A 16,633-nucleotide genomic window follows, 5' to 3' on the forward strand; every position below is an offset into this window, starting at 1 on the left:
ATATCCCATTCACTGATAAAGTTTGGATTTGACTTTAGATAAATGTGTTTGTGTATTCACAGACCTTGCAAACTAAGGTTATCAGAAGACCGTTCTGCAATATAAAAATATTATATTTTTTGTAGCATATTTCAGAAGAAAAAGTGTGTCCTTTCCTGAGATCATTGCTGAGAGTCTGTGATAGTGACTCAGGTTGTGTGGGTTGTTTTCAGCCTAAACCTGTTATACCTGAAGGCCAGAAAGAGTAAATAATAATTTAAAAACAAAAATAAAAATATTGTTTAAATGTCTGTATGTGGTTGTTTTGCTGTAACTGGTGTAACTAGCATTTCTAAGTGTATATAGTTTGTAAACAATAAAATCCCTCTTACACCATCTTATGTTATAGACACAGGGGACCATAAAACTTTCTCTTTGTGGATTCAAAACAGCCCATGTCAACATGGCTTGTTTTACTTCATGCCTCTTGCTGATTACATCACCACTGTGGGTGGGTAGGGGTATAACATCTAAATACCTTCAAACAAAAGAATGCCTCTATTTAAGATACTTGGAGTGTGATAGGACCCATCCAGCTGTTCAACTACCCCTATCCATACATCTCTCTTTTTTGACAGGAACTATGTAATCTCATATGTCTACTATGTGCTGGTGGGAAGCATTTCGCCATGATATGATAGGGGGGGGGGGGCAACAGATGTTGGGCATTGCAGCAGGGGGTGCAAGGCTAGGAGCATTATATTAAATATTTTTGATACATGGTGGGGTCCTGTGCACTGGTACACATTAGCAGCCACCAGTTAGTTTGTGTGGAGTGACGATAAACACTAGCACCTTCCATGACCGGAAAGAGGGGGAATGAGGTGGTCTCTGTAAGTGCCAAAGGTGTGTGTGTGTGTGTGTGTGTGTGTGTGTGTGTGCGCATTGGAAGGTGTGTGTTTTGACTCCAAAATACAAAACTGGGCTTTCAGGAAATGAAAAGTACACTGGATGCTTGTGTCTGACATTATGTCGCAGCATGTCACCTTTTCCTCTCCGATTACTGGAGGCTGTTCCTGAGGCCAGTGAAGCTGGTCAAACAAGGTTAATATATAGGCCTATATATGTATGTATGCCCTTTTTACCTCAGATTGGTGCAAGTGAAGTGCTGTTTTCCCTTATCCTGTGCTTTTACGACCATGTGAAGCAAAGAGGACAAGCACAGACCTGAGCAAAGGGAGTACTGACTTTCAGCCTGGAATCGTGGTCTGTCTTAACAGCCAACAGTTTACTGCTGGAGAGAACATAGAGGTGGCTGTGTCCATTCAACTCTGTATGCATGCACGTGCACCCAACCACACACACACACACACACACACACACACACACACACACCAATTTGGTTTGTGGCATGTGCGATGTAAACACCTATTTTTCATAGATGTGTGTGTGTGTTGGACGAAAAACTACCTTGGAATTAATTAAAGAGTCATTGCTGCAATGGAATAACTGTGCACTTTCATTTCTCTGGTTTAGTAAATACACACTTCACACTGCAGGGACATTTTAGTTAGTCATGTCTGGAGTAGACACTTTTCATACTCTAGTCTAGTTTTCCTTTGTCCCCTCAGAATGACAGATTTCTCAAAAAAGTCTGTTCTGAGTAAGAATCTCTGATTTTGAATCTCTCTTAGGAACATTTGACTGGAGAACAGGAAACAAGATAATATGTCTCTGTGTGTATATGGGTGTCAACTATGTAAACACAACTGCTGAGGAAAGTTTTTATCAGTGCTACACCTGCCATTGACAGACACCGTGTCACATGCGCTGCAGTGAATGTACACTCTGTGTTATGAGTATTTAAGTAAGTATGTGCTCAATCACATTCACTGCATTTCTTTTGAATTAAGAAAGCAATTACTCAGGTGAGGCAAAGCAATGACAGTGGGGGGGGGGCGCACACACACACACACACACACACACACACACACACACACAGACACACACACACACACACAGACGCAGACACACACACAGATGCAGACACACACACACACACACACACACACACACACACACACACACACTCACTCACACACACACACACACACACACACACACACACACACACACACAAACCTATATTCCTATAGATTTACATTAAACTCTGTGCTGTGAGTGTGTTAGGGGTTGATCACACAATGCTGAGTGTTTGACTGGAAGCAGAAGAGGATCTGGGTCGCAGGCAGCAGGATTTGACGGCAGCTTATTTCCTGTCATTGACTGTGGGTCACATGGTGAGTGCGTGGGCGCAAGATAGTGGAATGCGTTAAAGGGGTGAGGCTCTTGCCACCAGACACACAGTCTCACACACACACACAGTCTCACACACAGTCTCACACACACACACACACACACACACACACACACACACACACACACACACACACACACATGCTGTCTCAGAGTCTCACTCTGCTTCCCCTGACGGTGGCAGTTCAGGGTGGAGAAAAGCGGAGGCGTCGGCTCGACCCACACTCTCTGGATCAGACACTCAGCTCAAGGTGCTACAGAGGGAACAACAGTCAGATCCATAGAGAGATAGAAGGGTTCAACGGTGCAGCAGTAAAAAACTTTAGCTCACATGCGAGCATAAGGGAAAAACATGCGCCTGCATACACCCACACACATGTGTGCACGCACACTCTGCAGCATGTGTGTCCAACATTCTATGTTTCCCACTGTTATAAATCTTTGTGTGTGAATCAAATGTTGTCATCCAATCAAATCACTCACAGGCCACGCAGACATCCCAGCCCCCTTTCTTTTGTGCTCCCTCACTCCACTTAACCCCGCTCTCTCTCTCTCTCTCTGCCTCTTGCTCTCTCTCAGTAATGGGCTAACATTTCTACTTATAATGCCAAAAAGCATTTCAAGTTGTCATCCAAGGTGTGACATCCTCTTATCAACAACCTCAAAAGCACCACTGTACGCGCCCGCTTCTCGTTTTGGTTGCACAGTAATTGATTGTGTGCGTGAGAGCATGAGTGCGGGCTTTTCCTGTGAATGATTCTTCCATATGACTTGAATTGGTGCTCTGTACAGGAGAGAGTTCCCGACGTCACATGTGAGTTCATCCTGCACTCCAGCATCCTCGCTGACAAAACCAAGAGGCCCTTCAACACAGCTACAGTTGCCTTTTTTTTGGACTATGAAAAGAACATGTATGGGAGCCTACAGTATATCACAGCAGGCCACTCACACCCTATGTGGCCCCACTGTAACGACTGCTCCAGACACACACACACACGCACATGCACACACGTGTGCCAATAGTGTGGCCTTGATGTGGGCTGGTGTGCTGTGTCTACTCTGAGTGTCTGCAGCTGGAGGCCAAGGCTGCTAGAGGAGAGGAAGAATGAAAGAGGAGGAAAGGAAGGATCAAAAAGAGAAGAAGAAGAAGAAGAAGGAGAAGAAGATACTGAGGCGGGACAGATACAGGAGTTTGGGAGGAGAGAAAATGATCCAAAAGGAGTTGGGCAGAGATGAAGTGAAAAAGAGTGAGTAGGAGTTTAGGTGGGTGTAATTCATCAAACATAACTTTATGAAAATGATTTAGAACCACAAGAGGAAGGAGGACAAGATAACACGTGATGACAATGAAGTGGAAGAGGAGGAGGCAGCAGGAGGCCAAGACTGTGGAGGGGTTGAGCTGTGGTGAAATGTGGCAACAGTCACAGACATAAGCTGGGAGGCTGAAAATGGAAAATGTGACATGCTTTTGACACAGCAAGAGGGCCCCCATTTGAGGTTGTGTGTGTGTGTAAGGGTGTGGGTGTGTCACTCAACTGCTCTGTTCTGGTTTTGGAAGGGCGGGCCAAAAAAAGGCCATACCAGGCTATACCATACTCTCCCATAAGTTACTGGTGCCAAGCCAGACCAGACCAAAATCCACTTGATTTCAGGCAGCTGCTACTGATTGTTTCATTCATAATAATGTAAGAGGAAGTGCATGAACAGGGATGGGGTTTGGGGATTGCAAAATTTTGCAGACCAAAGCCACTCACTGAGCATTTGTGATACTTTCTGTCACAAATGAGCATCCATGCTGCTGTGGATGAAATTCATGAATTAGATAAAGGTTGTTTTGATATTGTCTCTACCATAGGTCAAGGGTGGATGTACTTTTCTTCCTCGTCACTCACCAGGCAGAGTGTCAAATCAAAAGGTCAGGCCAAAACATGCTCAACCAGAAATTAGGTAAGCTCAGTTTGTTTCTCAATATACCCCAGTCTTATGACAATATGTTGTTCCGTTCTGAATGAAAATACACAACATTTAACATGCTGTGTTGTAATGCTTTTGGCGTTAGTCAGTGCTCTTACATGGAGCAACCTCACTCAAAGGAATAATATAAAACTCTCAAATCACAAATGATCCAAACCATTACAGGGAGGGGCATCAAAGCATGATAATGTAATAGATTGTTTGCTCCAGTGAAAACCATGTATCTCTACAAGTCGCCTCTTCAGCTTTCAGAAACTGTTTTCAGCTTTGTGACAATGGATTTTTTTTCAGTTCATCTAATAGATTTGAAATGATTTACTTGGCTTAAGATGTGAGAGAATTTTTTCAGTCCATTAATGAACACATAATCCTTCACTTCATCTTTGGAGATACATGATATTCACTTGACAGCAGCCATATATTCTTCACAATATGATCATATGTGACAGTGAGATACAAGATAAACTGAAAAGGACCTGAACGTAAGGATGGCTGAAACATTTTTTTGAACTAGACAAGCTGCACAGTCAAATAAAGTCAAGAAAAAATAAAATCTACCAAAGCCACAGAATACCATAAAGGAGTGATTTCCAACTTGGGGGTCTGGACTCTTGAGGGGGATTGCAAAGTAAATCCAAGGGGTCAGATAATAAATGAAATGTCTACTATCCAGACATTTTTTTTATTTTTATTTTTTACTTCTCTCTAATTTTTTACTGTTTTATTGTGAACGACGATACATTTAAAAAAAAAAAAATTCAAAGAGCATCACTCTGCTCAAAGCTTATAAACATATGCGTATCATGGTGTAAGTAGACATTGTTCCAATTTAAAGTGTCACAGAAAGAGAGGTTGGGAGCCACTGCTACACAGCGGCCGCATGGCCGACTTTGTCTAGCAAATGATGCACTGACTCCATCTAAAGGTAAAAAGGGAACTTGCAGGTTAAGTGGAGAAAGTCAGGAAAGAACAAATTTATATTACAAATGCAAATACAATACTGCTTTTTACATTTTTTTCTAACAGCCGAGCAGTAACTGAAAGCATCACTGATTGTTTTATGTGAAGGACATTTAACTGAGATCATCTGTATTGCATTACTTTTTCAAATCTGAGTTCAGTTTGTCAAATGTGGACCAAAATTTGTTTCCCACAATCATAATGATTGTCCTTAGTTTTCTCAGTAAATGGGCGTCCCATGATGGAGTTCTTGACAGCAGAGAAAATAATGACTTTCTTTAATGGTGCCATCACCAAACTAGGCACCCATTTACACTGTCTACAATGGCCTAATTCATCCACTCTGCAGTTCAGTCCTAACTTTCACTACATCCTTTCAGAGGATGACCATGGAGAAAAAAAGAAACTCTTTTGCACAAGTCACTAAGAGGACATGGTGAGTGTTTAAGTGTTTAACATGTGACTGTTTTGTGTCTGTTATTGTCTGAATAGCAGAATGAAAAAAGAAAAATCTTACAACAAGAAATTCTTTGAAAATTGATCAGAACGCATGCTGCCCTGGAACCATCATATCAGGGACTCTTGGTCTTTGTGGTGTCAGAAACAAACAAAACACAGTTTCTTCACTGGAAAAGGGAGTAAAAAAAACACACTACTCAATTCAATTCAATTTTTCAATTCAGCATGCTCTGGTGGTTTGAATATTAGGTGAAGAACATTGCCAAAGCATCAAGGATAATACAATTCAAAAATGAGATGAAAAATTAAGGAATAGGGTACAACTGATTAAGTAGAATAAAATAAATCAATAGATACAAAGAACAAGAAAGAAGTTTGTGATTGCCTCACTGTGGCACACACGACTTGTGTTTAGAGACAATAATTAATTCCTGATTTTTCTGTCTTGGAATACTTTTTTATCCACAGTGCCTCCTCCAGGGCTGAAAAACAATATCAAAAAGACCTTGATGAGAGTCTGTATCCTGAAGGCATCTGAAAGGTCAATAATACGTGTTGGTATCAGGAAACCAATCCTCATCCCAGTATCAGCCTCTTTGTCTTTTAGTCCTCTCATTTCTTCATCACAAAATCACTACAGACAGAATAACTGATTGCTAACCGTGTTAACAGCTCCCTGTCTGTCTGTCTTTTTGTCTGTTTGTCTGTTTGTCTGTCTGTCTGCCTGCTTTTTCTCTGTTTCACAGCCTGAGGGACTGAAGGAGCAGACAGCTGGTGTATGGTGATGTAAAGAAACGGCTTCCATTCTGCTCTCCACTATCCTTTTACAGCTTTATGTCTCAGTTTCTCTTTGACAGAGTAAAACCCGCAGCCTTAGGGCAGCTCTCTCTCTCTCTGTATGTGTGTGTGTGTGTGTATATGTGTGAGGACCACACTGTGCTATCTCTCTGCCAGGTGGACCTCTTCTTCCTCCTGGTGTCACACGGGGAGGGGCCTGGGTGTATGCAGGTTAAAACTAGCTCCTCTTATTTCCCTGGCAAATGTTGTCACCACAACCAGTCACATTTCTCTCCTCCTCCTCCTCCTCCTCCTCTTCCTCCACCTCTTTCTCTTCCACTCCTCTGCTCTCCTCTCCTCCTTCCTCCATCCCTCACTCCCTGCCTGCCCGTCAGAAGTCCCACACATCCCAAGAGGATAAGATGCCATGGAGGCCACAGGAAGAACAGCGCTCTATGTCTACTCCGTCCTGTTCATCTTAACAGGTGAGCGTCGCATGCGAAGGTGTTGCGGTGGGGTGTTGTGCTTGAGTTGTCAGTGCTGTGTTGGTGCAGCTATAGTAGTCACTGCGGTTGCTGTGTTTGCTTGGTTGGCAGGGTAAAAAGAAGGGGTGAGGTGAGGAGGAAGTTTTTCTTTTTTTTGTGGTGTGCAGCAACAAAATGTTCACTGAAAACTTGTGAAATCCTTTGTCTTTAAAGCATTCAGGTCAGGGAAGCAGAAACTGGCTTGCAAAATTTTGCAAAAAAAACACAAAAATAGATCATATGGCGCAAGAAGTGAATTTAAAAAAAAAGTTAAACTAGCCATTTTTATATTATTACATTTTGGGCAAAAATCTAGTTCTTTACGCAGAAGTATGTGAACTTCTCCACAGCCCTTTTCAATGCATATTTGAGTCTTTGAAGTGTTCCTTAGAGTCTATCTTGGTTTGCTTTGCATGTCCTTTTCATAGTCATCACCGTGTGACTTTACAGAATTAGCTTTTCTACTATTGTTGGCTGTTAGGTAAAGACAGCATGATAGGGTCAGTGGAAAGAAGAAGTGACCTAGGCCACAGTTCTGTGACTCAGTGATAACAGACACGTACCGGCTTCTCTCACATGACCAGATAAATCTAACAGAAAAGTCCCTCAAACATGGACTCTCCCCTGCTTTGATGTTTGTATCATTAACCTTCCATGAGGAGCACTATTTGTCTTATCTGAAGAAGGACAGAAGATGGTGGCGTTCGGACACGCACCGGGTGACTTTGTTTAGTGTCCAAACAACTTAGATGTGTGTGAGGGTGATAAGAGGCAGGTGCTTGTGGGTCTCCTCATGTAGTTGTTTGAATGTGTGTGTGTCTGTGTGCATGAACACCAAACTAAGGTATCCTCTCACCTTAAAGAGCATTGTCTCTCTAATCTCCTCTGTATCACCGCAACAATATCTGTGTTGTTTGGGGACAACAGTGGAGGAGCGGGCTCGGCACACTCCTCCTCATTCTTCCTTTTCACCAGATCTCAGCTGTTGTAAACACAGGCACACTGCTGCTACTGACACACACACACACACACACACACACACACACACACACACACATACATAGAAACTGGCCTGCAGGCCTGTAAGAGTGGAACGTGTCGTGTGGGCTGTCAACGCTGCATGTATCACTCAACCATCTTCAGGTTTCTTGAATCATCAGCAAATGAACAGTCTTAGGGAAACAGAAATTATACAGACAGAAGTAAGACAAAGTGATACAAGAGAAACGGGAAGAGATTAAAAGGGATTACATGAGACAAAAAATTAGAGGTTTTAGCGAGTTTGTTACACAGTAGCACTTCCTCCTCACATGCTGATACTCATCTCAACATGGTGCCAAAACAAAGTCCACTAATTCACCTCAAACTTAAACTTGAAAATTAGTTTGATGTTAAATTTTCCTGCCAAATGACACAATCAGGTCATATTAATTATACTTGCATTAAAGGGCATGAGAAAGATATATGTTTAGTGTTTTGTTAGTTTTATATATATATAGTTCAATAATCAGAAATGTATTCTTGAAAAAACTTTTTTTTTTCTATTTAAGTTGATAACTTCAATATGATTGATAACTTGAGGAGATTACATTTATCACAAAAATCGCAATGGTTTAAAAAATTACAAACTCATCGGTCAAACACAGCCCACATTCCCTTTTCCATCCAAGTTCCTATAAACAATAATTTCCGATTATTGGTGTAAAATTATGTTAAAGTTCCAATAAAGGGGAACCTGCTGGTGGAAATTTGATAACTTCACAGGCAGTTTGTACAAATCATAATCACATTGCAATAGAAAATTGGGTTACTAAACCAAAAGGAGTCTTTGTGCAGAATAAATTTTAGAGCACCATTAACGACTGTGGCATTCAGACTCCTCTCTGCGACACTAAACTATGTCAGCTTTCCTAATATAATGACAAAATGTAATGTAATGTATCTAATGTAATAATTTAAATAACTTTATTAATCGAGTCATTTTGTCTGGATGAATTTTTTTGTGAAAAATATGAATAGCTCTTGATAGCCTTTCCATCTTAGATAGTAAGACCCTCATGAATATAGTTGTGTCCCTCTGTAGTCGAGAATTCGAAATTGTTTTATATTTATCCATGTTTTTACAAATGTTTTGTTTCTCCCTCATTTCTTTATTCCTGGGAACAGTGATTTCTACATATTTGACTTGTGTTACAAATTGAGTGTGCCAGTTGATCATGTAAGGCAATTATTTCACATTTGTCATACCTGTTGCTTCGGAGAATGATTAATGGAGTCAAGCACAGTGAACATGTGTTTTTCATCTTTTAAAAAAGAGTGTTGTATCATCTGCAAATTGACTTACAATGTGTTTCCCATAATATTTATGCCCCCAGTCAAGTCATTCTTAATCACAATAGACAATAATTCAGTCAATATCATAAATAATAAATTAGAGCTGTTGCAACATTGTCTAATGCCCCTCCTGATCACCACTGGAGCTACTAGCTCTTGGCTCAAGTCCTGTCAGATGCATTGCTTATGCTGGCTAAGGTGTGATCCAGTCCCTCAGAGCTTCAAGGAGTGAGTGAGTGAGTGAGTGAGTGAGTGAGTGAGTGAGAAATTCTTGTGCTCTTGCATTGCCTTGAACAATAGATCATTAAGAGAATATTCAAAAGAGAGAAATTATTTAAAAAAAAACTACCACAAGCCAATCAGAGCCAGGGGATGTCTATGGAATAAATACATAAATAATGACATTTCATCTTTTCAACACAGTTGAAGATGAGTTATTCCCAGTTGTGTTTTCAGTTTGTTACCAGTGAACAAGCTCTCCTGGCAACCAGCCAAAGCTTCAACAGACTGCAAGGTGCAATAAATCAGCAGTTAGTTACTTAAGAGAGCCCAAGTGTTTGTTTTGTGACAAGTCAGGATCAAAGAGACAGGCTTCATCCTTGTTTGACAACAAGTCACTCTGTAGTGAGCTGGGTCAATATTAACTCACTACAGTTTCAGGACTTGGACAATTTCAGGACTAGGATACAGATTATAGAACAGACAGTCAAAACATACCTGAGTTAATCTTTTAAATTGTTACTCTCACTCCATCTGATCAATAGCACAATATTTTTCCAATATCTATATCATGTAATTCATGACATAGATGTAATTCATATAGCAACATATGCATGATAACTTTTAATTTGTAACTAAGTTTCATACATTTCAGACATTCTGGACTTTAGGCACCTTGGGTGATTATCCCTAAAATGTCTAAATGAGTCTAAATCATCAAAAGAATATATCCACTTTCTGCAACAAGCTTTATATCAGGAATGATGGGCACTGTATGAAGCCTACTGGATGTTGCCACTTGTGCAATAACGATAACTCTCTGTCTTTACCTCTCTCTCATTTACTTCTCCCACAGTCTCCACCACCACAGAGGTCAGCTCTGATTTCATCCACATCCCTTCATTAGTCCATCATGGCATTGAAGGGAAGCCACTGCTCCTGTCCGTGGAAACTCGCTTTCCGCTGGCCGACGCTGAGATCCAGGGAACTTGGTCCCACACCAGGCCGAGTGGCAGCAGGACCACATTGGTTACGTTTACCAAACAGGCCACAATCACTGACATGATGTACCGCAACAACCTCCGCTTCGAAAAACCCAATGTGTCTTTAACAATCAAGAAATTAGGCCAGGACGATGAAGGAGATTATCATCTGAGTCTCAACATAGAGTTTCATAACAAGACAGGACTGGTTATCAAGGAGGAGAGAACTGTGCATGTGACAGTGGACGGTGAGTGTTTAAATGACCTTCAGATCTGATCTGTCCGGTCACGATTACCTGTTTGATGACATTTATTGGACATAGCCCCAAATTTACCAGCATTTCCTGTTTTTTCCTCAGTCCCTGTGTCCACTCCAGTCATTGAGAAGAACCCGTCCTACGCAGTTGTTGAGGACAAGGCAAACGTAACCTTGACTTGCTCTGTTGAGAGAGGAACAAGAGTTGTGTTCCAGTGGCTGAGGGACAACATCTTGCTGGGTCCTAGTGACAGATTCCACTTCTCTCGAGGCAAAGCTACACTCCTAATCAGTCCTGTGAGGAAAGAAGACAAGGGAACTTATCACTGTGTGGCCAGCAACCCAGTTAGCCCGGGTCGACACAGCAGGAGCGTGGAACTCAATGTTTACTGTGAGTAAATATAGCCATCGTATTTCTCCTTCCTCTTCCCCCTCTCCCTCTTTTTCTGTTTTATAACATGGAGAAAGGAGGTTTTATAATATAGATCAAGGAGATGGATGTTGGCAGCTCATAACCAGCAGCTACTTTCATGTGAAAGCTGTGAACACCAGAAGCGATCAATAATAGCAAAAAGAAATCCATAATGCCAAGATAATATTACAGGGACTGGAATCAAATTTGTTTTACCTCCCTGGTTCCTGCAATCTCTCTCTAAAGTCATGTGACTTTTTTTTTTTTTTTTTTTTTTTTACAAGCTGTTGCTAACTTGTGATTAGGTAGGATTAACCTAAGTGAACCAACTTGAAATCAACAATGTAGACAAAGGAAGTCAACTATAGTGTGTGATTGCTTTCAATTGCTTGTTATTTGGCACACATTTTGACCAGGTCTGTTATCATTGGGTATATATATATATATAGCCCAGCCTTTGAAGTTTACTTTCGTTAACTTTCCCTAAAAGAAATTGTGATGTACGGTGTATGGTATGGTAAGGTATGATGTTTTTTGTTTTGTTTTTTAAAATCTAATTTGTCAGAGACATTAATAACAATACATAGAGTACATCTGCTTTTGTATTTCCTCTTTTGCACTGGTCTCCTGGAAATACTAGGTTGTATGTAAATTTCTGTGAAATCAGACTACTTACTGACAACTGAAAGCACGTGGCTGTTAGGGGATCGTATTTGCATGGGCGCAGACTTATCTCACAGAGCTCCTCTGTTCTACCATAAAGCGTGTAGACTTTGATACACTCCTGGTTGTGTGAGTTTTTGGTTGAACCTCAAAGAATCTTTGTATAATATTAACATGAATTCATTTGAATGAGTTTTAATTTTTAACAAAACTGAGGGGACATTAAAGATGTAGTACATTTATCCCTGGGACATCCCTGTAATTTTAATTTTTCACTATCTCTTTTAGTCAGTGTTTTCAAACAGCGGGTGTGTTAATATAGTAATTCAGCAGTGGGAACTGTACTACTAAGTACATTTAGCAGTTCTGTTTGCATAGACAAAGCATGTTTGTTTTAACATTCAATAACAGTTAAAATACCTCCCTCAGGTTTATCATGTTCACTTTCTATTCCACACAGTCTTTATTAATGTTAATGTGCAACTGACAATGTCTTATTTGTTTTCTAAATTTCTATTTGTAGTCTTATACTCTAGGCATTCATGTTGAAACTGACGGATGCCAAGAACTAACATTGATCTTGAACAGATTCACTTGGTACTTCTACTGTAGAAATTTAATTCTGCTGTTGAGCACAAAAAGAACAAAAATCTTAATCTGACATTTTAAAGGTAGTATCTTTTCTCATCGGATACCTGGAGGTCAATGTATCATTTTACAGCAAGCAGTAAAGTCTTGCACAAATTCAGGTCATATGAGTGATGAAATACTCAATCACCCTTGTAGTGTTAGAATTGTTTTCTCATTTTACATTCATTCATTCATTTGTCATTTTATTTCAGCTAACCTGACATCTCCACTAGAGCTGTTTGGTAGGTTCAGTGCCTTGTTCAAGGGCACCCCAACTGTAATTTAGGGGATTACCTGCTGCTCTTGAACCTGGGAACTTGTAGTCAAAAATTCACTTCACCGACCATAAGCCCATTGCTGTCCCATCATGCATTACAATAAGACAATTCATAGTAAAGTAACAATTCTGTATAATAAAGCAGTAGCAAACTGTCATGTTTCCCTGAACCCATTGTTTGCCCCCACAGATGGCCCCTACAATCTGGAGGTGAACTCAGGCCAGGGCCTGCGGACAGGAGAGGTGTTCACCATCAACCCAGGAGAACTGGCCTTCTTTGAATGCCAGGCTGATTCCAATCCACCCAACAGCTATGTCTGGATCTCCAAGAGCAGCAATTCAACCCATGTCATCACTGAGGGCCCGCGGCTGGAGGTGCTGTCCTACAGATTGGCCCAGGCTGAAGAGTACCTGTGCCGTGCCTTCAACAACGTGACACAGAAGCAGGACGAGGCCCAGTTTACTCTGGTGGTGGCCAGTTTAGGAACAGGTGGGTAGAGGGTGGAACATGGCGAGAAGGAGCAGAGCGTGGGTAGGTTATGGGAATCCTCTGAGATAAACACTCTGTAAACAGTGCGTTGTGCCAAAAGCAGAAGAGGTTGATGAACTATGAGAGATATATCTTGACAATGGCAAACACTGGCCAGTTTTGGGAACACCTGGGTAGATGAAATGCTGCAGATGAGGCAGTACATGCACAACAGGTGAGAAGTGAAACCAGGTTATGGATATAACCTGAAATATTCATGGCTATTATTAAAGTCTGGTTTTATCCCTGTTGCTAGGTTCCAGCACCTGCAGCCTGTATTAAAGTTCAGTGGCTGGGAAAGTAAACAGAGGAAGACAGCTGTTGTATTTGTTGACTAAGTTTTATAGCATGTGGAGTTTCTGTGTGACAACCGCGACGTTGATATGTTGTCTTGGTGATACTGAGACAGGCTCACTGATGGCTACTGCTGATACTGGCTATGATTGAAAATGCTGTTTATTGAGTCAACAGAAGTCATGACAGCATTCATATTTTTTATTGACATCAGAATCACTTATGAGCCTTTCCAAGAAATCCTCTGATGACTAACCTTTTCATAAATCTATAGGAGACTTCAGCCATGTTAGCTACTGTTATAGCTATTTATGCACACCAGTGCTTTAGGCTAAATGCTAATATCAGGAAGCTACCGTGCTCACATTGATAATGCTAACATGCTGATATTTAGCAGGTAATACTTAACCGGGTTTTAGTTCAATCTGTTAGCATGCTAAGATTTGCTAACTAGCACGATATAAACCAAAGTATTGGACAACTTGCAACTCTGACCTGATAATGGCGATAACCTGATATATCATTATAAATAAAAACCTTATAAGGACCTTGAATATCTATTGCAAATTTCACAGCGATCCACACTGCTAGCTCAGCTAACATGAGTGTTAATATCAGTTTGTCCTGTGTTTGTTCATAGGGAAGGAAAAGCACACTCAGGAGGGCAGCTCTGTTTTTCCACTGGCAGCCATTACTGTCTGCTCTTTGTTCATCATCGGCTGTATGCTGCTGGTCTTCCTCAGGAGAACCTGCCATCCTAAGAGAGGTAAGATAATGTCCTTTACTGCTGCTCTGTCAGTGGTTTTCTACCAAGTATTACTTATTACCTCTGATTAACATGCTCCAAGCTTGAAATGTAGATATCTGAATAGCTGCGATCTGAATATAATGGCTGTTAATCTTCTCCTTTTCCTGGTGTAAGATAACATTAACGGCTTGCTGCACCGAGGTCTTATATGTTAAAGTTAATCATAGATGTAAATAACTTGCAAATGTTAGTCAAACTGAAGGTAACCAGGGCAAAGTAACTACTGCTTTTGAATAAGTCAAGGTGAATATTGTAATGTTATTCCTGTATTTGTGAATAATGATTTACCTCTGTTTTTCTCTCTGTTACTGACAGTTCTTATGAGCATTTACAACAGGTAAGAGCCTTGAATATGAAATAAATACAGACACTTTTTTCTGTGCCTTTAATCTACATACTGTAGAGGCTTTAATTAACTGCTTTATTTGCCTGTTTTTGGCAGACCACTTTCAGAGCAGAAAAAACCCCATCGTTCAGGTAAACTACTGCTTGTTACAGATGTGATTAAGTATGCTTACATTATATTTACATATATACTTATCATATGTAATGTGAAGTATTATTGTAGGGAATAATATGGAAAAAGTGCTGTGGTTTTTCGTTAAACTGAAAAACAGAGCTAGGTTTTATGGTGTCATTACATTCATCATGTCACTGTGAAGTTTGACAGAAATATTGTTACTGTAACTGAACAGTTGGTCTGATATTAAAACTTGTGCATCAGTAGGTCACGAGGATGCAACAGAAGACTTTGGCATCTACGAGTTTGTCTCCATACCTGGGAAAATGGAATCTGCGCAGGTATTAAACATGTAAACGAACGCCAACCATCATTTTGTCTATGTGTTTGTGTTTTTATGGTTTTGATTTTCCTATGCGACTTCACCTCCAGGTGTCATGCAGATCTCTGGCCCGCCTCGAGTCAGTTCAGGATATGCACACCACCATCTATGATGTGATCAGACATGATCCTGAAACCCCCAGTCACAGTTTGCTGGAGTAACGTTCAGCTGGAGAGTTGAGATGTAACTTACAGTCATTTCACTTGAAGACTCTTTGTGTAGCTTTAATTTCTTTAGTCTCTGATATCAAAGCCTGAAACCCTGGATTTGGTGGCCCACTTTTTTTGCACAAGGGATGAAGGAGACTAGTGTGACTATACAACCTGATCGTGCACTGTTATTGTCCAGAGTTCGGGACAGACGTTAAATGTCTTTTGCTGACATTATTGTGATATGAAAATGTGTGTATGAATGGCTTGATTTTTTATGTGCAAGTATAACTGAAGATGGAATTGTTTTGTTTTTTTCCATTCAAAAATGAAAATCATATTAAACTAAGCAAGTTAGTAGTAGCTATTTTTACATTATTATGAATATTTTATAAGGTGCTTACAAGCTAAATTCCTGTACCTAGATCACTATTTAAAAAATATATCTAATATTTTAATTATTGAAGTTTTATTTGCAAGTTCAATAATATCTTTGTAATTTAACATTTCCCCCCAAAGAGAGTCTGGTTTATGAGAAGACAAGTGTTATAATGAATGGATTTTCTTGTATTGAATATATTTAGGTTAAATGTATATATTGTACATGGACTACACTGCAGATTCTTTATACATATTATTCTATATCTATGTTTTGCTGAAATCTATTTATTCCCATAGAAACTCTTAACCCTGTTTCCTCAAATGTAGCATTTTCTTTCTGCTCAACATAGATATAATGAAATGCTGAAATGATTAATAACTCTTAAATTATTGTACAGTTTGTTTTTTACTTTATTAAAGATATAACTGTTTACTATTTTGGTTCATTTTTGAATTTGTGATTGTTGCCCACAATCAGACAAAGACAGTGTATATCATTTTATAATTTCTGCAATTAATATTGGTATTTTTCATTATATTTGTCATTTTCCTCAAATGGCAATAAATGTCAGGGCTTAAAAATGAACATACTCTATGTCACAGATCCTACAAATATTTGATGAAGACAGCAAAGATGTCACTTGTTTTGTTGCTTCACAGTGAGTCTTTGTCTGATGTCCTGGCTCTGATCTCTTGTCTATGAGTTGTATGAGTTGTAGTTGGTCTCCCGCCATTGCTGCAGAGTGTTTGTTTCCCTCAGCCTGGCTGCACTGGTTGTCGTGTACCTGGCGAGATATGGAGACAGGCAGCAACAGACGGATGGTTCAGCATGTGGCAGCGTGCCCTCCACCTGCTCCTGCTGACACC

The 16,633-nt window shown here is 40.2% G+C and overlaps 1 protein-coding gene across 2 annotated transcripts; it reads left to right on the forward strand.

The window, feature by feature from the left end:
- Positions 1-6,695: 6,695 nt before the first annotated feature.
- hepacam2 (HEPACAM family member 2) lies at positions 6,696-16,202 on the forward strand. Of its 2 annotated transcripts, none has more exons than XM_056398585.1 (9): positions 6,696-6,950; positions 10,399-10,773; positions 10,885-11,172; positions 12,954-13,253; positions 14,227-14,352; positions 14,710-14,731; positions 14,837-14,871; positions 15,119-15,195; positions 15,287-16,202. In XM_056398585.1, the coding sequence occupies exons 1-9, from the start codon at positions 6,893-6,895 to the stop codon at positions 15,395-15,397; spliced, it is 1,392 nt and encodes a 463-aa protein (XP_056254560.1). In that variant the 5' UTR covers positions 6,696-6,892; the 3' UTR covers positions 15,398-16,202. The 2 variants fall into 2 exon arrangements, with proteins under 2 accessions (XP_056254560.1, XP_056254561.1); XM_056398586.1 differs by having other exon boundaries at positions 6,699-6,950; positions 15,122-15,195.
- Positions 16,203-16,633: the final 431 nt, after the last annotated feature.

Source organism: Seriola aureovittata, chromosome 16, assembly GCF_021018895.1.
Source record: "Seriola aureovittata isolate HTS-2021-v1 ecotype China chromosome 16, ASM2101889v1, whole genome shotgun sequence".
Classification (NCBI taxonomy): domain Eukaryota; kingdom Metazoa; phylum Chordata; class Actinopteri; order Carangiformes; family Carangidae; genus Seriola; species Seriola aureovittata.